Source organism: Oncorhynchus masou, chromosome 12, assembly GCF_036934945.1.
Source record: "Oncorhynchus masou masou isolate Uvic2021 chromosome 12, UVic_Omas_1.1, whole genome shotgun sequence".
In the NCBI taxonomy this organism is placed as follows: domain Eukaryota; kingdom Metazoa; phylum Chordata; class Actinopteri; order Salmoniformes; family Salmonidae; genus Oncorhynchus; species Oncorhynchus masou.
Window position 1 is genome coordinate 24,978,242 of NC_088223.1, and position 15,087 is coordinate 24,993,328.

The window sequence follows — 15,087 nt, forward strand, 5'->3', positions numbered from 1 at the left end:
CTATCCAATAATAATTATTATATACATATATTAGCAACTTTGGACAGATTTTTTTTCAGTTAACTATGGGCACGCAATTCATCCAAAGGGGGCAGTATTGTCCCGAGCCTTAAGTAGGATTCCTTATTCCGGGACGGATGGAAGTTATCTAAAATATGTAAATTGAAGGAGCCATGGGAGAATGCGTTTTTCATTTTTATTGAATATCTGGGATTAAATTACAGATTTCTTACACTGAGAAATGTACGACATTTGCGGCAGAGGGAAAAAGTAATACATTGGATAATAATGTTATCAGGTTAATTGTATCTAAGGGTAGCATGTTCATTTAAGTAAACATATACATAGACGTTGTTTAAAACTTATGATTAATGATTTGAGTCAAAGGGGAATTATCATTAGGTTTAGTTTATAGTTCACTTTTGAGTTTCTGAATCGAAGTAGCATAGTGAATGCTAGTTAGGCGTGTTGTGTTCTTCTGGGAGAATTGAGGTTTAGGTGTCTCACTTTTAGATGTTTCCTGGGATTATAATCTTGGGGAGAGTGGGTGAGATTGCGGCCATAAACGACCAAATTGAAAAAGGCCTGGAAGTTTTGATTATCCATTAAGGTTTGCAAAAATATACACACAAAACATTTGTTAGGACTATTTGTTTTAGTGCAAAGGTATTTTAAAGAGGCACGCTCACATATGGAACTTTATGAGTTTTTTTTAATGAGTTTTCATTACACAAGTGATTTTTATTTATTTTAAGGATAAAGCGTTCTTTAATATGTCTAATGTAGTATCGAACATGACTATAAAAGGGTGGTATGACCTATTGACCTTATCATGGCTATCTTTTGGGGTCTGATCAGCCCCGGGGGAGAGCCATTTGTATAATGAATTTGTGGTCAGTTGGGTTACTAAATTTAAGGTAAATTAATTATAATGGAGTTTTAGTTTGGGGTTTAGAATTATTTTTTTAATCACTGAAGAGAAAGTGTTTCAGGATTCTGTTTTACAATATTAGCTGTGAAGTTTTTGAATGGGCTATTATTGATTTGATATTACAACAGAAAATAATTATATTTATCATTGAGAATAAATAGGGGTGATAAATTACTGTAGATAAGGTATTCCACACTATGCAACATATATTAAAATTCATGTTATTGTCAGATAGAATACTGAGGATCCCTGAAGGAAAGAGCTTGTAAGTGTAGGAAGGATTTTGATATGGTTAGCATTTGTTTAGGCTCTGTTTAACTATTAGGAGTTTAAAAAAAATATTATTACATTTAACAGGAATATAGGACATCTGTGGTGATTTAGGATTATTGTAAGGATTAAGATAGATTGATTAAGGAAATGTAAGGACTTTAGAGATTGCCACTTATAGACATGTTTTACTAAAATCAATGATTTTAGATAGTCAAACAGTGAGACGCTTAGTGGCATTTTGAGAGATAGGAAAGAAAGGAATTACTGTTTAAATCGGCAAATATATATATTTAAGAACATATATAAATAGCACAGATACTTCTTAAACTAGATAAGACACTTGACAGAGAATTGATACAGGATTGAGATGAATGGATGCCCAAGGGAGAATTGGACATACATGATAATGTCAGAAAATAAGGATAATTTACTAATCCTACCTAAGTCAGTATTTAGGGTATATATGGTTGTTACCTGGGCAGAGCCAGGTATCAAAACGGGGGGTGGATAAGTTAGTGGCCTATTGGATAATAAACTAATAATTCAAAAAAACAACAACATTTTTTGCTAACAAATAGGCATAGAAGTTAAAGATATAATCAGATAAAACATATGAGAAACTGTTTGTTAACCAAGCCTGTATGTCCAGGATTTTATGCATTACAGGTGAACTACAGGTGAAGTCACTCAATCCAGTCCCAGAGGCTTGTTGGGGGGACCATACCAAGGACTCCTGGTGACAGCTAGCTGAAAGAGCTACCCGGATTCATATCGCACGGCGGGAGGGTAAGACACACTGACACTTTTGAACAATAAACAGTTTTCGAGAGGAGAACTGGAATTAACAGAATTCCAGGGGCCATCTCTCGAATGAAGTAAATCCTTCCTGTCCTTTCACCCCTGTTTTTGTTCATAGAAGTGAAGGTATGTCTGGCTCTTGCTAGTGATGTGTTCTCAGGGAGAGGGTGGGGCTTCACATGGAAGCTGTTCGTCTGAGCTGTCTTATCGTGTGTGCCATATTCCTGATACAGCACGTCTTACTTGAGAATGCGGAGAGTGGTAATTTGACCCATGGTTTAGATGATGAGGATTTTGTTCCAAAACAAGCATAAGAGATCCCTAGATCTGGGTAGACAGGAAGTTAGAATAGAGGTTGGGAAGGATCTCTCAATGGAGTTTTATGTAGACCAAATGAGGTCTCTAACTACATGGCAGTCTAGGACTCTGAGCCATTATGGCATATATCGGTGCAGGTCCCCATATTGATTGTGGACACAGGTCATAGCTCATTTGGAGAGAGAGGGCTATATGAATCCACTCACCCAGTATGGAAGGAGGTGGAGTATAGTGAAGGTGAGAGTTTTTGATTGTAATCAGGAGAGAGGGATGTATTGTATAAAGATACGCCTAAACCTTTAAACAGAAATGAAGGAGGATCTAGGGTTGTGGTATGATGGATATGACCAGGTCTTGGTCGACACCCTAGTACGGTTCTGGGTAGAGGAGTTTAGGCTAGTATGGTAAAGCTGTTCACGAAAGCAGGAATGCCAGATAATGACAGTTGCATTGACTTGCACTATTTATATCCACAGGTTCCTCCCTTTACAGTGACCGGAGGAGATTATTACCGTTTGGCCCGGTACAGTACTCTTGGGAAATGATGTCAGGGCGAGGTTTTACCGGCAGATTGGACAGGATTATGCTCCCTTGTACATTTGGGAATGCCTTTCACACTCATTCAACACCAAGACATGAAGTTTTAGCCAAACGGGAGAAAATAACTACTCCATCTGGGTCTTTTGATGACAAAGTATACATTGATAACATTGGGGTTCCACGGGGGGTGCCAGATGAGTTCAAAGCAAGAGATCAGATCCAAGCAGGATTAGAGTTAAGCATTTCCAGGTGGCCTACTCTAAATAAGAACGTGGACTGGATTAATTATATTTATTATAATCAACTGTGTTTTACCAATTGTACCAGAGATGCTATTAAAGGTTTTGCAGAACAGACTGAAGCAACCAGCCTGATGGCTTGGCAGAATAGAATTGCATTAGATATGTTATTGGCTGAAAAGGGATTTTCGGGACCATGTTTGTGCTTACATCCCAGATAACACAGCTCCGGACGAATCAGTGCCCAAAGCCTCAGCTGGTTTGACCACCATGGCTCACGGTTTGGCAGAAAACTCTGGGGTGGATACTTCTCTGACTAATTGGTTCGATAGTATGTTATGGTAAGATACTATGATCACTGTAGTATGGGCTACATTCACATGTGTGACTGTTTTAGTTTTATGGGGCTGTTGTCTAATTCCCTGTGTATGAGGCCTTATTTCCAGGACTTTGGAGAAATCGATGACAATAGATGGTGAGGTACCAGTGGATTCCAGGTTCTGACCCGTGGAGTGCTGAATTCATGTCTACAGAACAAGTAGACGAATCTGGATCCTTCATTTGCGGGAAATTTATGTTTGAGGAGACCATTTTTTATGTTTAGGGAGGTTAGGTTGTATCCTGTTTCAAATATTACTGTTTGTTTATGAAGACTGTAACGAAAATCCTGATAAGAAGAGTTATGATTCTGATGTAGGCCTAGGAAACAGTCAGTGCGAATGCAAGTAGTGGGTTATGTTTAGGTGATGTTTTGATGACAAGTAATATTTCTAATAAAAATAGAAATAGGCTTTTTAATATTACAATATAGCTACATGTGTGATTGGATGTATAATATTTAATCAAAGGGTGGATATGTTAAGGGAATTTTTATCAATAATGACTAATTATGTATACATTTCAATCAGGACTGACTAATCAAAATACTATTATGTTACTGTATATATACTAATCAGAATACTAGTATGTTACTGTATATGTACTAATCAGAATACTATTATGTTACTGTATATGTATGAATTTTCTTTCTTAATCCTAGTACTGAATATAATGTGTGTAAATATAATCAAGAATTAGAACAATGACTGTCTGTTCCTTGGTAGAAATGAATGAACTGTATCTTCAGACTGGCTAGAATGCTTATCTACACAAGAAGACCTTGGCTCATAAATTATATTAAATTGGTAGGAAGACGATGTGGGAAGGCTTGAGATACTGCCTTTGTACCAGGGTGGGAGAAGAGACGGGTTGGTACTGGAACTAATGACGTCATTTTCAGTTTATAACCTGTGGTAAACTGTATCGTATTCAGTACTCTCGTGAATAAATTCTGCTGTTTGACTTTAAGAATGGGCTCTGTCTATTATTATAGAATAAGGGTCTTACAAATCCTTATGAATTGACAGAGTGTTTCATTTTAATTGGGTATTAAAACATAGAGCAATTTAATTCCTGCAACAGGTGGGAAGTGGCCAAGCTACAGCGGTGTTTGTCAGACCGTGAGACATCCCGAAAATCGCTCTTCTCATGAAAACGTCTGACCTGCAAACTAATATGACCACTCTATGGAAAGATGAGATGCCACAGCCTTATTCTAAAATTGATTAAATTGTTTTTTCCCCTCATCAATCTACACATGATACCCCATAATGACAAAGCAAAAACAGTTTTTTAGAAATGTTTTCAAATTGATAAAAAAAATAAAGATATTGAAATATCACATTTACTTAAGTATTATTTACTCAAAACTTTGTTGAAGCACATTTGGCAGCGATTACAGTCTTCTTGGGTTTGACGCTACAAGCTTGGCACACCTGTATTTGGGGTGTTTCTCCCATTCTTCTCTGCAGATCCTCTCAAGCTCTGTCAGGTTGGATGGGAACGTTGCTGCACAGCAATTTTCAGGTGTGTTGAGAGATGTTCGATCGGGTTCAAGTCTGCGTTCTGCCTGGGCCACTCAAGGGCATTCAGAGACTGCTGTTTTGTCTTGACTGTGTGCATAGGGTCGTTGTCCTGTTGGAAGGTGAACCTTCGCCCCAGTCTGAGGTCCTGAGTGCTCTGAAACAGGTTTTCATCAAGGATCTCTCTGTATTTTGCTCCATTCATCTTTGCCTCGATCCTGACTAGTCTCCCAGTCCCTGGCGCTGAAATACTTCCCCACAGAATGATGCTGCCAGTGGTGGGAAAAGTACCCAATTGTCATACTTGAGTAAAAGTAAAGATACCTTAAATATAAAATGACTCAAGTAAAATTGAAAGTCACCCAGTAAAATTCTACTTGAGTAAAAGTCTAAAAGTATTTGGTGTTAAATATACTTAAGTATCAAAAGTAAATGTAATTGCACAAATATACTTAAGTATCAAAAGTAAAGGTTAAAGTACAAATTATTTATAAAAAACATATTAAGCAAACCAAACGGCAGAATTTTCTTGTTTTTTAAATTTAAGGATAGCCAGGGGCACACTCCAACACTCAGACCTAATTTACAAACAAAGCATTTGTGTTTAGTGAGTCCGCCAGATCAGAGGCAGTACGGATGACCAGGGATGTTGTCTTGATAAGTGTGTGAATTGAACCATTTTCTGTCTTGTTAAGCACTCAAAATGTAACAAGTACTTTAGGGTGTCAGGGGAAACGTATGGAGCAAAAAGTACATTATTTTCTTTAGGACAGACACCCCAAAAAATACCTAGTTAAGTAGTAGTTTAAAGTATTTTTACTTATGTACTTCACTAGAGCGTGATGAGCCAAGGAAAGCCTCCCCTGCCAAACCTATCTCAAAACCGGACGGTGCCGACCTTTGGGGCTCCCGGTCACAGCCAGCTGTGGGATCAAACCCTAGGATGTAGTGCCTTAGACCGTTGCACCACTAGGGACCCCTCTTCTGTTTCTGCCTCATGCTCCAGAAACAGAAGATAGCTCAATACAATGCAAAATATATGAAAATGGCTGTATCTTTTCACTTTAATTAACATAACCATAGACCACTTAAACTGGTACAACACCTCCACTGACAGGTGGCCAAAAATACATAATTGAAATCCATGCCCCTACTAAACCACACCCCAATATAATTTCCCAGTGTGCCTTGCCTTTTCAAATGAATTGTAGATTTATAACCCATGAATGTATTTGTTAGAGACATGGTTGTTGAATTTGTTATTTTAAAATGTTCAGTTCTGTGGATTTCACCGAGTGAGTTCCTACTGTAGGCTAATGTTATCATTAAAATTAAACTGTTCATGACAATACATTACATATATCATAAGGCCTTACTTTGATGGCCATGTTTTACCCCAACACAGTGGTGTTAGGAACCTACTAGTTTACAGGCCACATCAGGCCTGCAAGTTACATTAGCTGGCTTGAAAAGTTACCTGTAATTCCTATTGGCCCACCCAGGCCGACCCATGCCGCAAAGAAGAAACCGTACAACACCCCCCCCCCCCCTCCTCTCTCGCTCTCTCTCTCTGTCTTCCATCTGTGTGAACAACTGAATTCTATTTTCACCTGCCACCACTGAAGCAGGCAGAAGTCAGTTGTTACATAGTAGGTACATAGCTATTACATAGTCACTACATGGTTATTCCATAGCTATAACAGGTACCTGTCGTGCTAACACCAGTAGAGTGATGAAGAAGATGAAGAGAGAAACAGAACCCATCGTCTTCAGATCCTTTAGAATGCCTGGCCTAAGGAGAGAGGGATGAGTAGAGAGAGAAAAAGAGATGAAAGAAAGAAAGAAAGAACAACAACAAAAGAATTAGTCTGTCCCCAGCTGAAAGCTCAACTTTCTATAGATGTAATAACTTGATGGGTCTCAGGAGTGAATCTCCTCCTCTGTCCCCCCCCCAACCTCTCTCTCTCTCTTTCGCTCCCTCTTCCTTTAACTGTCACTCATATCAGCAAAATCAATTCCACTCTATCAACACAAAAACCCAATATCATAGAACGTCAGTCATGATTGCAGCAACAATTACCCCGGCAAAAAAGGTATATTCCATAGCGACAACTTTTGATTGACAGTTGAGAGGAATATTGCTTTGACAGACATTCCCTAATAAGTTCTTGCCTATTATTACACAGATCACAGAGAGGGAAGGAGCTGTGTTAAAGAGATTCTCCAGGACTTTTGTATACTTAGACAGTAGTTCAGAAAGTAGTGCTCACAATTGCACACTATGTAACATATGTGTAGATATGTGCACCACATCATTGCTCTCTTTCTCCCTCTGCTGTGTGTGCATGATAGGCTCTTACTAGCTGTCACTCATATGGCAAGGGGCTGAAGCTCATTGGTTGAACTCTAATTGCTAGGGGGCTGACTGGCATTGGGGAACAATGGCGCAGCACAGGTTCCAGAGAAATAGTTGCTTTCAAACGAGGGATTTCATGGCTAATTGAGGTAAGACAGTAATTCTGCTCATAAAGTATGCATATATATACTACACATTGACACATCCAGCCAAAAGCGGGAGGTTTAAAAATATATATGTGTGCGCACAGCAAAATCAATGGTGTACATTTAACTCAGAAAGTGTCAAATGTACACTATTTTCAGTGACGTAGTATATACAGTCCCACTGAGCTGGTGTTAAAATAACACTTTTGAAATTGTTAAAGATTTAACTCTATTGCAGTGGTCCCCTTTAAAATGAACTTGATTGTGATGTTTGCAAAACTCTACTGTAGAGTGATACACAACACCTAGAGTGTAAAACATAACACTTGGACTCACTTTGCTTCGTGCGGACGCTGTTACACTTTCCCAGTGAAGGAAATTAACACCTGTAATGTTACAGACATTTTTGGGTGTTGTTTTAACACTATATGGTGTAAAGTATAATATGCGTACTTCCCAGTGTGCCTTTATTTCAGAGCGAATTGCTGAGTTACCACCCATGACTGTATTTGCCATTGACGGAGACTTTCCTTTTAAAGGCCTGTGGCTTTCTTCAAGTAGGTACCTAGAAGAATGCCATAATTAAAATTGAATGATATGACAATACATATATCATAAGGCCTTTGTCACGCCCTGGTCAAAGTATATTATGTTTGTCTTTATTTATTTGGTCAGGTTAGGTATTGGGTGTGTAGCTTAGTGGGGGTATCTAGCATAGTCTATGGCTGTCTGGAGTGGTTCTCAATCAGAGGCAGGTGTTTATCGTTGTCTTTGATTGGGAACCATATTTAGGCAGCCATATTCTTTGAGTATTTTGTGGGTGATTGTTCCTGTCTCGGTGTTTGTGTTCACCAGATAGGCTGTATAGATTTTCACGTTCGTTCTTTGTTTTGTTCGTTATTTCATGTCTAGTTCATTTCATTAAAGAACATGAATAACCACCACGCTGCATTTTGGTCCGCTTCTCTTCCACCAGGCAAAAGCCATTACAGCCTTACTTTGATGGCCTAGTTTTACCCTAACACAGTGGTGTTAGGAAACTCCTGGTTTACAGGCCACATCAGGCCTGCAACTCATATTATGCTCGCTTTCAAAGTGATGTGTAATTACTATTGGAATCCAACCAGATATCCAACAGATAGAATGACTGTCAGGGTTAGGAAAGTTGTTAAAAAAGACACCTAAACCCTTCAAGAGGTTTATCTGGAACCATTTCAGCTATGGATGCAATGTTATTGGTGTGCGCATGTGTGCTTCAGTGCTAATTTCGTCTAACTAACTAAAATAGTGATATTTTCAGTGTCAATTGAGGAGACGATAACTGACTAAATAGACCCAGAAACTTAAAAAAATATTTTTTTATTTGAGTTGACGAAAATGAGACGAGACTAAATTATCTCTGTGACTAAAATCTGAGTAGTAAGTGGACTGGACAGTTTTTGGAGAGATTGAGATATTTTCAGTGTTATTTGCAATTTGGCAGTGTGGTGGCACAACAGCGGCAACAAATCATTGATGAAAATAAGGCATACTCTCCATGGCTACTCTCCCGGTGATAAAACCTCCCGGGAGAAAAATGGGCGATGGGGCCTCCTGAGTGTCACAGCGGTCTAAGGCACTGCATCACAGTGCTAGAGGCATCACAACAGACCTGGGTTCAATCCCAGGCTGTATCACAACCGGCCGTGATCGGGAGTCTCATAGAGCGGCACACAATTGGCCCAGCATCGTCCGGGTTAGGGGAGGGTTTGACCAGGGTGGCTTTACTTGGCTCATCACGCTCTAGCGACTCCTTTGTGGTGGGCAGGCGCTTGCAGGCTGACCTCGGTCGTCAGTTGAACGGTATATCTTCCGACACATTGCTGCAGCTGGCTCCCAGGTTAAGCGGGCGGGTGTTAAGAAGCACGTTTTTTTGGGGTCATGTTTCGGTGGACACTTGACTGGACCTTCGCCTCCCGAGCCCGTTGGGGAGTTACAGCGATGAGACAAGATCCAAATTGGGGAGAAAAACGGGGTATAATACAAAAAAGGGCCAATGTTTTGACCCATTTTATTGTGTAGATTCAAGAAAGACTGAATGCAACATTTCCACAGAAGAAGACAGTGTTTGCACCCAGAAGTTGATGGGGAAAAATACCTCTGACCTCAAGAGACATCTTTCTATTGTATATAAATTATCAGAAATTTGCCTGTGACCTTTTCCTCTATGCAGATGATTCTGCTCTGTTGGTTTCCCACAAAGACAACATGTGGTTGAGAAAGCCCTCAGTGATGCATTTCTGAATGTCAATAAATGGTCATCTTGTTTGGGTCCAAAGTGAAACAGGAAATCCCCTGATTTTAAGGTGGTAGTAGGTGACATAGTAGTCACAGCAAAATACTGTCAATTATCTTGGTTGTGTGCTAGATAACCATCTGACAGGTGAGAGCATGGCAAACAACGTTATCTCCAAAGTAAAGCATAAAATTAGGTTTCTGTCAAGAACCTCCAAATATCTGGATAAGAACGCAATGGGGGACATTGACTGGGGCTCTTGTTCAGCACCACTTTGACAATGTGTGCTCTTCCTGGTACAATAGACATCTCAGAACAAATTAGTCAGGATTATTCTTAAACTTCCAGCAATTACACATCTTGACCATTCCCCCTTTGAAAGCCTTAGATGGCTCAAAGTCGAAGAGAGAGTCTTCACGCCAACAGTGAAGAGGTGACTTCGGGATGCTGGCCAAGAAAAAGACAAGATTAAGATGGGCAAAAGAACAGACACTGGACAGAGGAACTCTGCCTAGAAGGCCAGCATCCCAGAGTTGACTCTTCACTGTTGACGTTGAGATTGGTGTTTGCTGGTACTATTTAATGAAGCTGCCAGTTGAGGACTTGTGAAGCATCTCTTTCTCAAAGAGGCGTCTGTTTCTCAAACTAGACACTCTAATGTACTTGTCCTCTTGCTCAGTTGTGCACCGGGGCCTCCCACTCCTCTTTATTTTCTGGTTAGCGCCAGTTTGTGCTGTTCCCTGAAGGGAGTAGTACAAAGCGTTGTACAAGATCTTCAGTTTCTTGCCAATTTCTCATATGGAATAGCCTTCATTTCTCAGAACAAGAATAGACTGACGAGTTTAGGAAGAAAGTACTTTGTTTCGGCCCATTTTGAGCCTGTAATCGAACCCACAAATGCTGATGCTCCAGATACTCAACTCGTCTAAAGAAGGGCAGTTTTATTGCTTCTTTAATCAGAACAACAGTTTTCAGCTGTGATAACACAAGTGAAAAAGGGTTTCCTAATGATCAATTAGCCTTTTAAAATTAAAAACTTGGATTAACTAACACAACGTGCCATTGGAACACAGGTGTGATGGTTGCTGATAATGGGCCTCTGAATGCCTATGTATATATTCCATTAAAAATCTGAAGTTTCCAGCTAGAAAAGTCATTTACAACATGAACAATGTCTACACTGTATTTCTGATCAATTTGATGTTATTTTAATGGACAAAAAATGTGCTCTTCTTTCAAAAACCAGGACACATCTAAGTGACCCAAAACTTTTGAGTGTATATAACTACTTTGACTTGGTACAGGATAACCACAACTATTCCATTAGGAGAGAAACTCACGCTGTTCCTATTAGATTTAAAAGTGGCATGGGGAAAGAAACATTTTTACACTATTCTTCCAAAGAATTTGAAATGTATAACCTCTAAAAGTAGTTTCAAGTTCTCACTGAAAAAATGCTAAGTAGTAGCATGTCTCCAAAGTGAGTCGTAAGACTCTAGTACAAGGGTGAGAAGAAAATATTATGGATTATATATTATGGATTGATTGTTTTATATGTTCAGGATTGATTTATATATTAGGGGTATGTGAGACAAGGGAGATGTACAGTGATGATTTTGTACGTTTGCCCACTGACAAAGAAATGATCTGTCTATAATTTTAATGGTAGGTTTATTTGAACAGTGAGAGACAGAATAAAAACAAAGAAATGCAGAAAAACGCATGTCAAAAATGCTATGCTAACAGATTGATAATGCTAGATAGTAGTGTGCTGCAACCTATCAGACCACTACTTAAGACACAACTTTGATCAAAAATATAACTACAGTATGTCAAGGGGAAGGGCTCCAGATTGCAATTATTTAGTACTATTTTGCAAACCTTTCAATTGGCTGTGTAGGTAAAACTTCTAATTGCTCACTCAAACGTTTCAAAACATCCTATTTTTTGGGTTGCTGAAACCATGATTTGGTCAAACAGTAAAGTGCATTATCCTCATGATTCCTGTAATGAAATGAAATTGTCTGCCCAGCCCCTGGGCCTGTTCCACAGGGACCTGCTGCTGTTGAACGAGCCACTTCACGTGCTCTTTGGGAGAGAGAAAAAATGCATAACATTTCAAAATCCAATTGCGGGAAATTACATAGCTTTGGGAGAAGCTAATGTTATTCTCAGCTTTCTGTGGGTATACTTTTTATTTGTCATCCCTTAATATTGAGGTCAACAGCAATTATTTGACAACTGAGATATTTGATATGGCTATAAGCATATCAAAGCACGCGAAATGCGCAATCGTCCATCGGCCATTGCGAGGGCACAGGGTAGGAGGGCTACAACTGAAAAGCTTTATAGGGCATTACTTTTAATGTTAATTAATACATGGCTACTAGCAGTGGGTGTTATAGTTAGCGTTAGCAATCCAGCTAATGTGTTTTGAGTTTTCACTTCCTCATGTGGTGTATGAGCCCAAAAATAGAGCACATATAAGATGTAGTCAAAATCATCTCTATTGAACAAAACATTTCAGAAAATTCTAGAGACCTATTTTAACAGTAAAATATAAAACCAATAGCCTATTGTCAACTCACATTTTATGACAATCACTGGATTAGGTTGCACATCAACATATATTGAATCATGCATTCCTGCTTAGACATGTTAGATGAAAAAAAGTACTTATTGAATAGCTTGCCATCTTAGTGTTCTATTACACAGTCTGAAGCAGAGTTCATTACTTTATAAGGTGAATTATAACACCGCAGAAAAAAATAGGTGCGACCAAATCACGGGCTGTTGCCACTGAAACAGTTGGTGGCGCTAGACAACATGTTAGACTGGAGTTTTTGATCTGCTGCAGAGTATTATGTTCTTCTGTCAATTTGGCCGTTGGGAGGACAATAATGTGATAGGATTATACGCAGAAAAATATGTTGACCGGACAAGGCTATGTATGTTTGTACACATAGAAGTCAGTGATTTATGTTTAGTATTGGTTAATGAGGCAATACAAAATGTGATGTGACTAAAATATGACTAAAATGAAAGGGCATTTAGTTGACAAAAATGGCCCACTGTTTTCGTCATTTTGAATAAATCATTATTAGAATAAATCATTATTCAAATGATATTTTTGTCGAAATGACTAAGACTAGACAATTTAGATAAAAAAAGAATGCCAAAATGAACACTGGTGTGCTTGCTCATCTATCTACCCTACACACCTCCACAGTCATTCCCCAAAGGCTGTGTGTCTCTGGCTTCTACCTTATGTTTAACACTAGGGTTTTCATAAAAGGAACGCTGTCTCTCTAACCTGTTATCTCTCCGTGTGTGTGTGTGTGTGTGTGTGTGTGTGTGTGTGTGTGTGTGTGTGTGTGTGTGTGTGTGTGTGTGTGTGTGTGTGTGTGTGTGTACCTGTCCAGTGTCTGTGTGCTGTAGAGTGCAGTGCTGTAGCCGTCCAGCAGGGGCGCATGTGTCTGGAGGATGATGATGTTGTAGATCACCATGGCAACTAACATTACAACCATCTTCAGCTCATAGTTGATCCTCAGGAACACAGAACACGACACCAGACCCAGGATACAACAGTAGATAAAATACTACAGAGAGAGAGACAGAGAGAGAGAGAGAGAGAGAGAGAGAGAGAGAGAGAGAGAGAGAGAAAGAGAGAGAGAGGATGTGGGAGGGGAAAGAGAGAGGAGAGAAGAGAGGGACAGAGGGACAGAGAGAAGAGAGGGAGAAAGAGGAGGGGAAAGAAGGATAAGTGAAGTCGATAAAAAACTCTCAGAGAGATGTTATATTTCATCTTTTGAGATGATATAGAAAGATGGAGAGAGTCAAACTGCAGACTATATTCCACTTAATGAATAGCAAGCCATAACAACAGTTCCTCACAAAAATGTCCAGTCAACATTTCCCTCAAAACTATAATGGACATCGTATATCGTGTCCTATAAAAAGGGAATATTGCTCTTTATGTGCTCAGTATCACGTCACTGAATGGTCTTTGGCTAGGGAGTATTATGGTCTGTTAGGGGAGAGCTGGGCCAACACAGGGCAATGGGAGGGTAGGTAGGTAGGTAGGTAGGTAGGTAGGTAGGGAGATAGAGAGGTAGGGAGGGAGGTAGGTAGGTAGGTAGGGAGATAGAGAGGTATGTAGGTAGGTAGGTAGGTAGGTAGGTAGGTAGGTAGGTAGGTAGGTAGGTAGGTAGGTAGGTAGGTAGGTAGGTAGGTAGAGAGGTAGGTAGGTAGGTAGGTAGGTAGAGAGGTAGGTAGGTACGTAGGTAGGTAGGTAGGTAGGTAGGTAGGTAGAAAGGGAGGAAGGGAGGTAGGTAGGGAGATAGAGAGGTAGGGAGGAAGGTAGGTAGGTAGGTAGGTAGGTAGGTAGGTAGGTTGGGAGATAGAGGTAGGTAGGTAGGTAGGTAGGTAGGTAGGTAGGTAGGTAGGTAGGTAGGTAGGTAGGTAGGTAGGCAGGTAGGGATATAGAGAGGTAGGGAGGGAGGTAGGTAGGTAGGTAGTTAGGGAGATAGAGAGGTAGGGAGGTAGGTAAGTAGGTAGGTAGGTAGGTAAGTAGGTAGGTAGGTAGGTAGAAAGGGAGGTAGGTAGGTAGGTAGGTAGGGAGGTAGGTAGGGAGATAGAGAGGTAGGAAGGTAGGTAGGTAGGTAGGTAGGTAGGTAGGTAGGGAGGTAGAAAGGGAGGTAGGTAGGTAGGTAGGTAGGTAGGTAGGGAGGTAGGTAGGGAGATAGAGAGGTAGGGAGGGAGGTAGGTAGGTAGGGAGATAGAGAGGTAGGTAGGTAGAGAGGTAGGTAGGTAGAGAGGTAGGTAGGTACGTAGGTAGGTAGGTAGGTAGGTAGGTAGGTAGGTAGGTAGAAAGGGAGGAAGGGAGGTAGGTAGGGAGATAGAGAGGTAGGGAGGAAGGTAGGTAGGTAGGTAGGTAGGTAGGTAGGGAGATAGAGAGGTAGGGAGGGAGGTAGGTAGGTAGGGAGATAGAGAGGTAGGTAGGTAGGTAGGTAGGTAGGTAGAAAGGGAGGAAGGGAGGTAGGTAGGGAGATAGAGAGGTAGGGAGGAAGGTAGGTAGGTAGGTAGGTAGGTAGGTAGAGAGGTAGGTAGGTAGGTACATAGGTAGGTAGGTAGGTAGGTAGGTAGGTAGGTAGGTAGGTAGAAAGGGAGGAAGGGAGGTAGGTAGGGAGATAGAGAGGTAGGGAGGAAGGTAGGTAGGTAGGTAGGTAGGTAGGTAGGTAGGTAGGTAGGTAGGTAGGGATATAGAGAGGTAGGTAGGTAGGTAGGTAGGGATATAGAGAGGTAGGGAGG

The 15,087-nt window shown here is 40.3% G+C and overlaps 1 protein-coding gene across 5 annotated transcripts in view; it reads right to left on the reverse strand.

Annotated features, from left to right (window-relative positions):
- Window positions 1–15,087, reverse strand: part of LOC135549746 (adenylate cyclase type 2-like) — a 118,456-nt gene that overhangs the window by 12,700 nt on the left and 90,669 nt on the right. For 3 of the 5 annotated variants that reach the window (XM_064980007.1, XM_064980006.1, XM_064980010.1), the window contains exons 18-19: window positions 13,192–13,376; window positions 6,708–6,792 (exon numbers count right to left, since the gene is read on the reverse strand). In XM_064980007.1, the coding sequence (XP_064836079.1) occupies window positions 6,708–6,792; window positions 13,192–13,376 (270 nt within the window). The remainder of the gene's footprint in view (window positions 1–6,707; window positions 6,793–13,191; window positions 13,377–15,087) is intronic. The other 2 variants (XM_064980009.1, XM_064980008.1) reach the window with 1 other exon arrangement.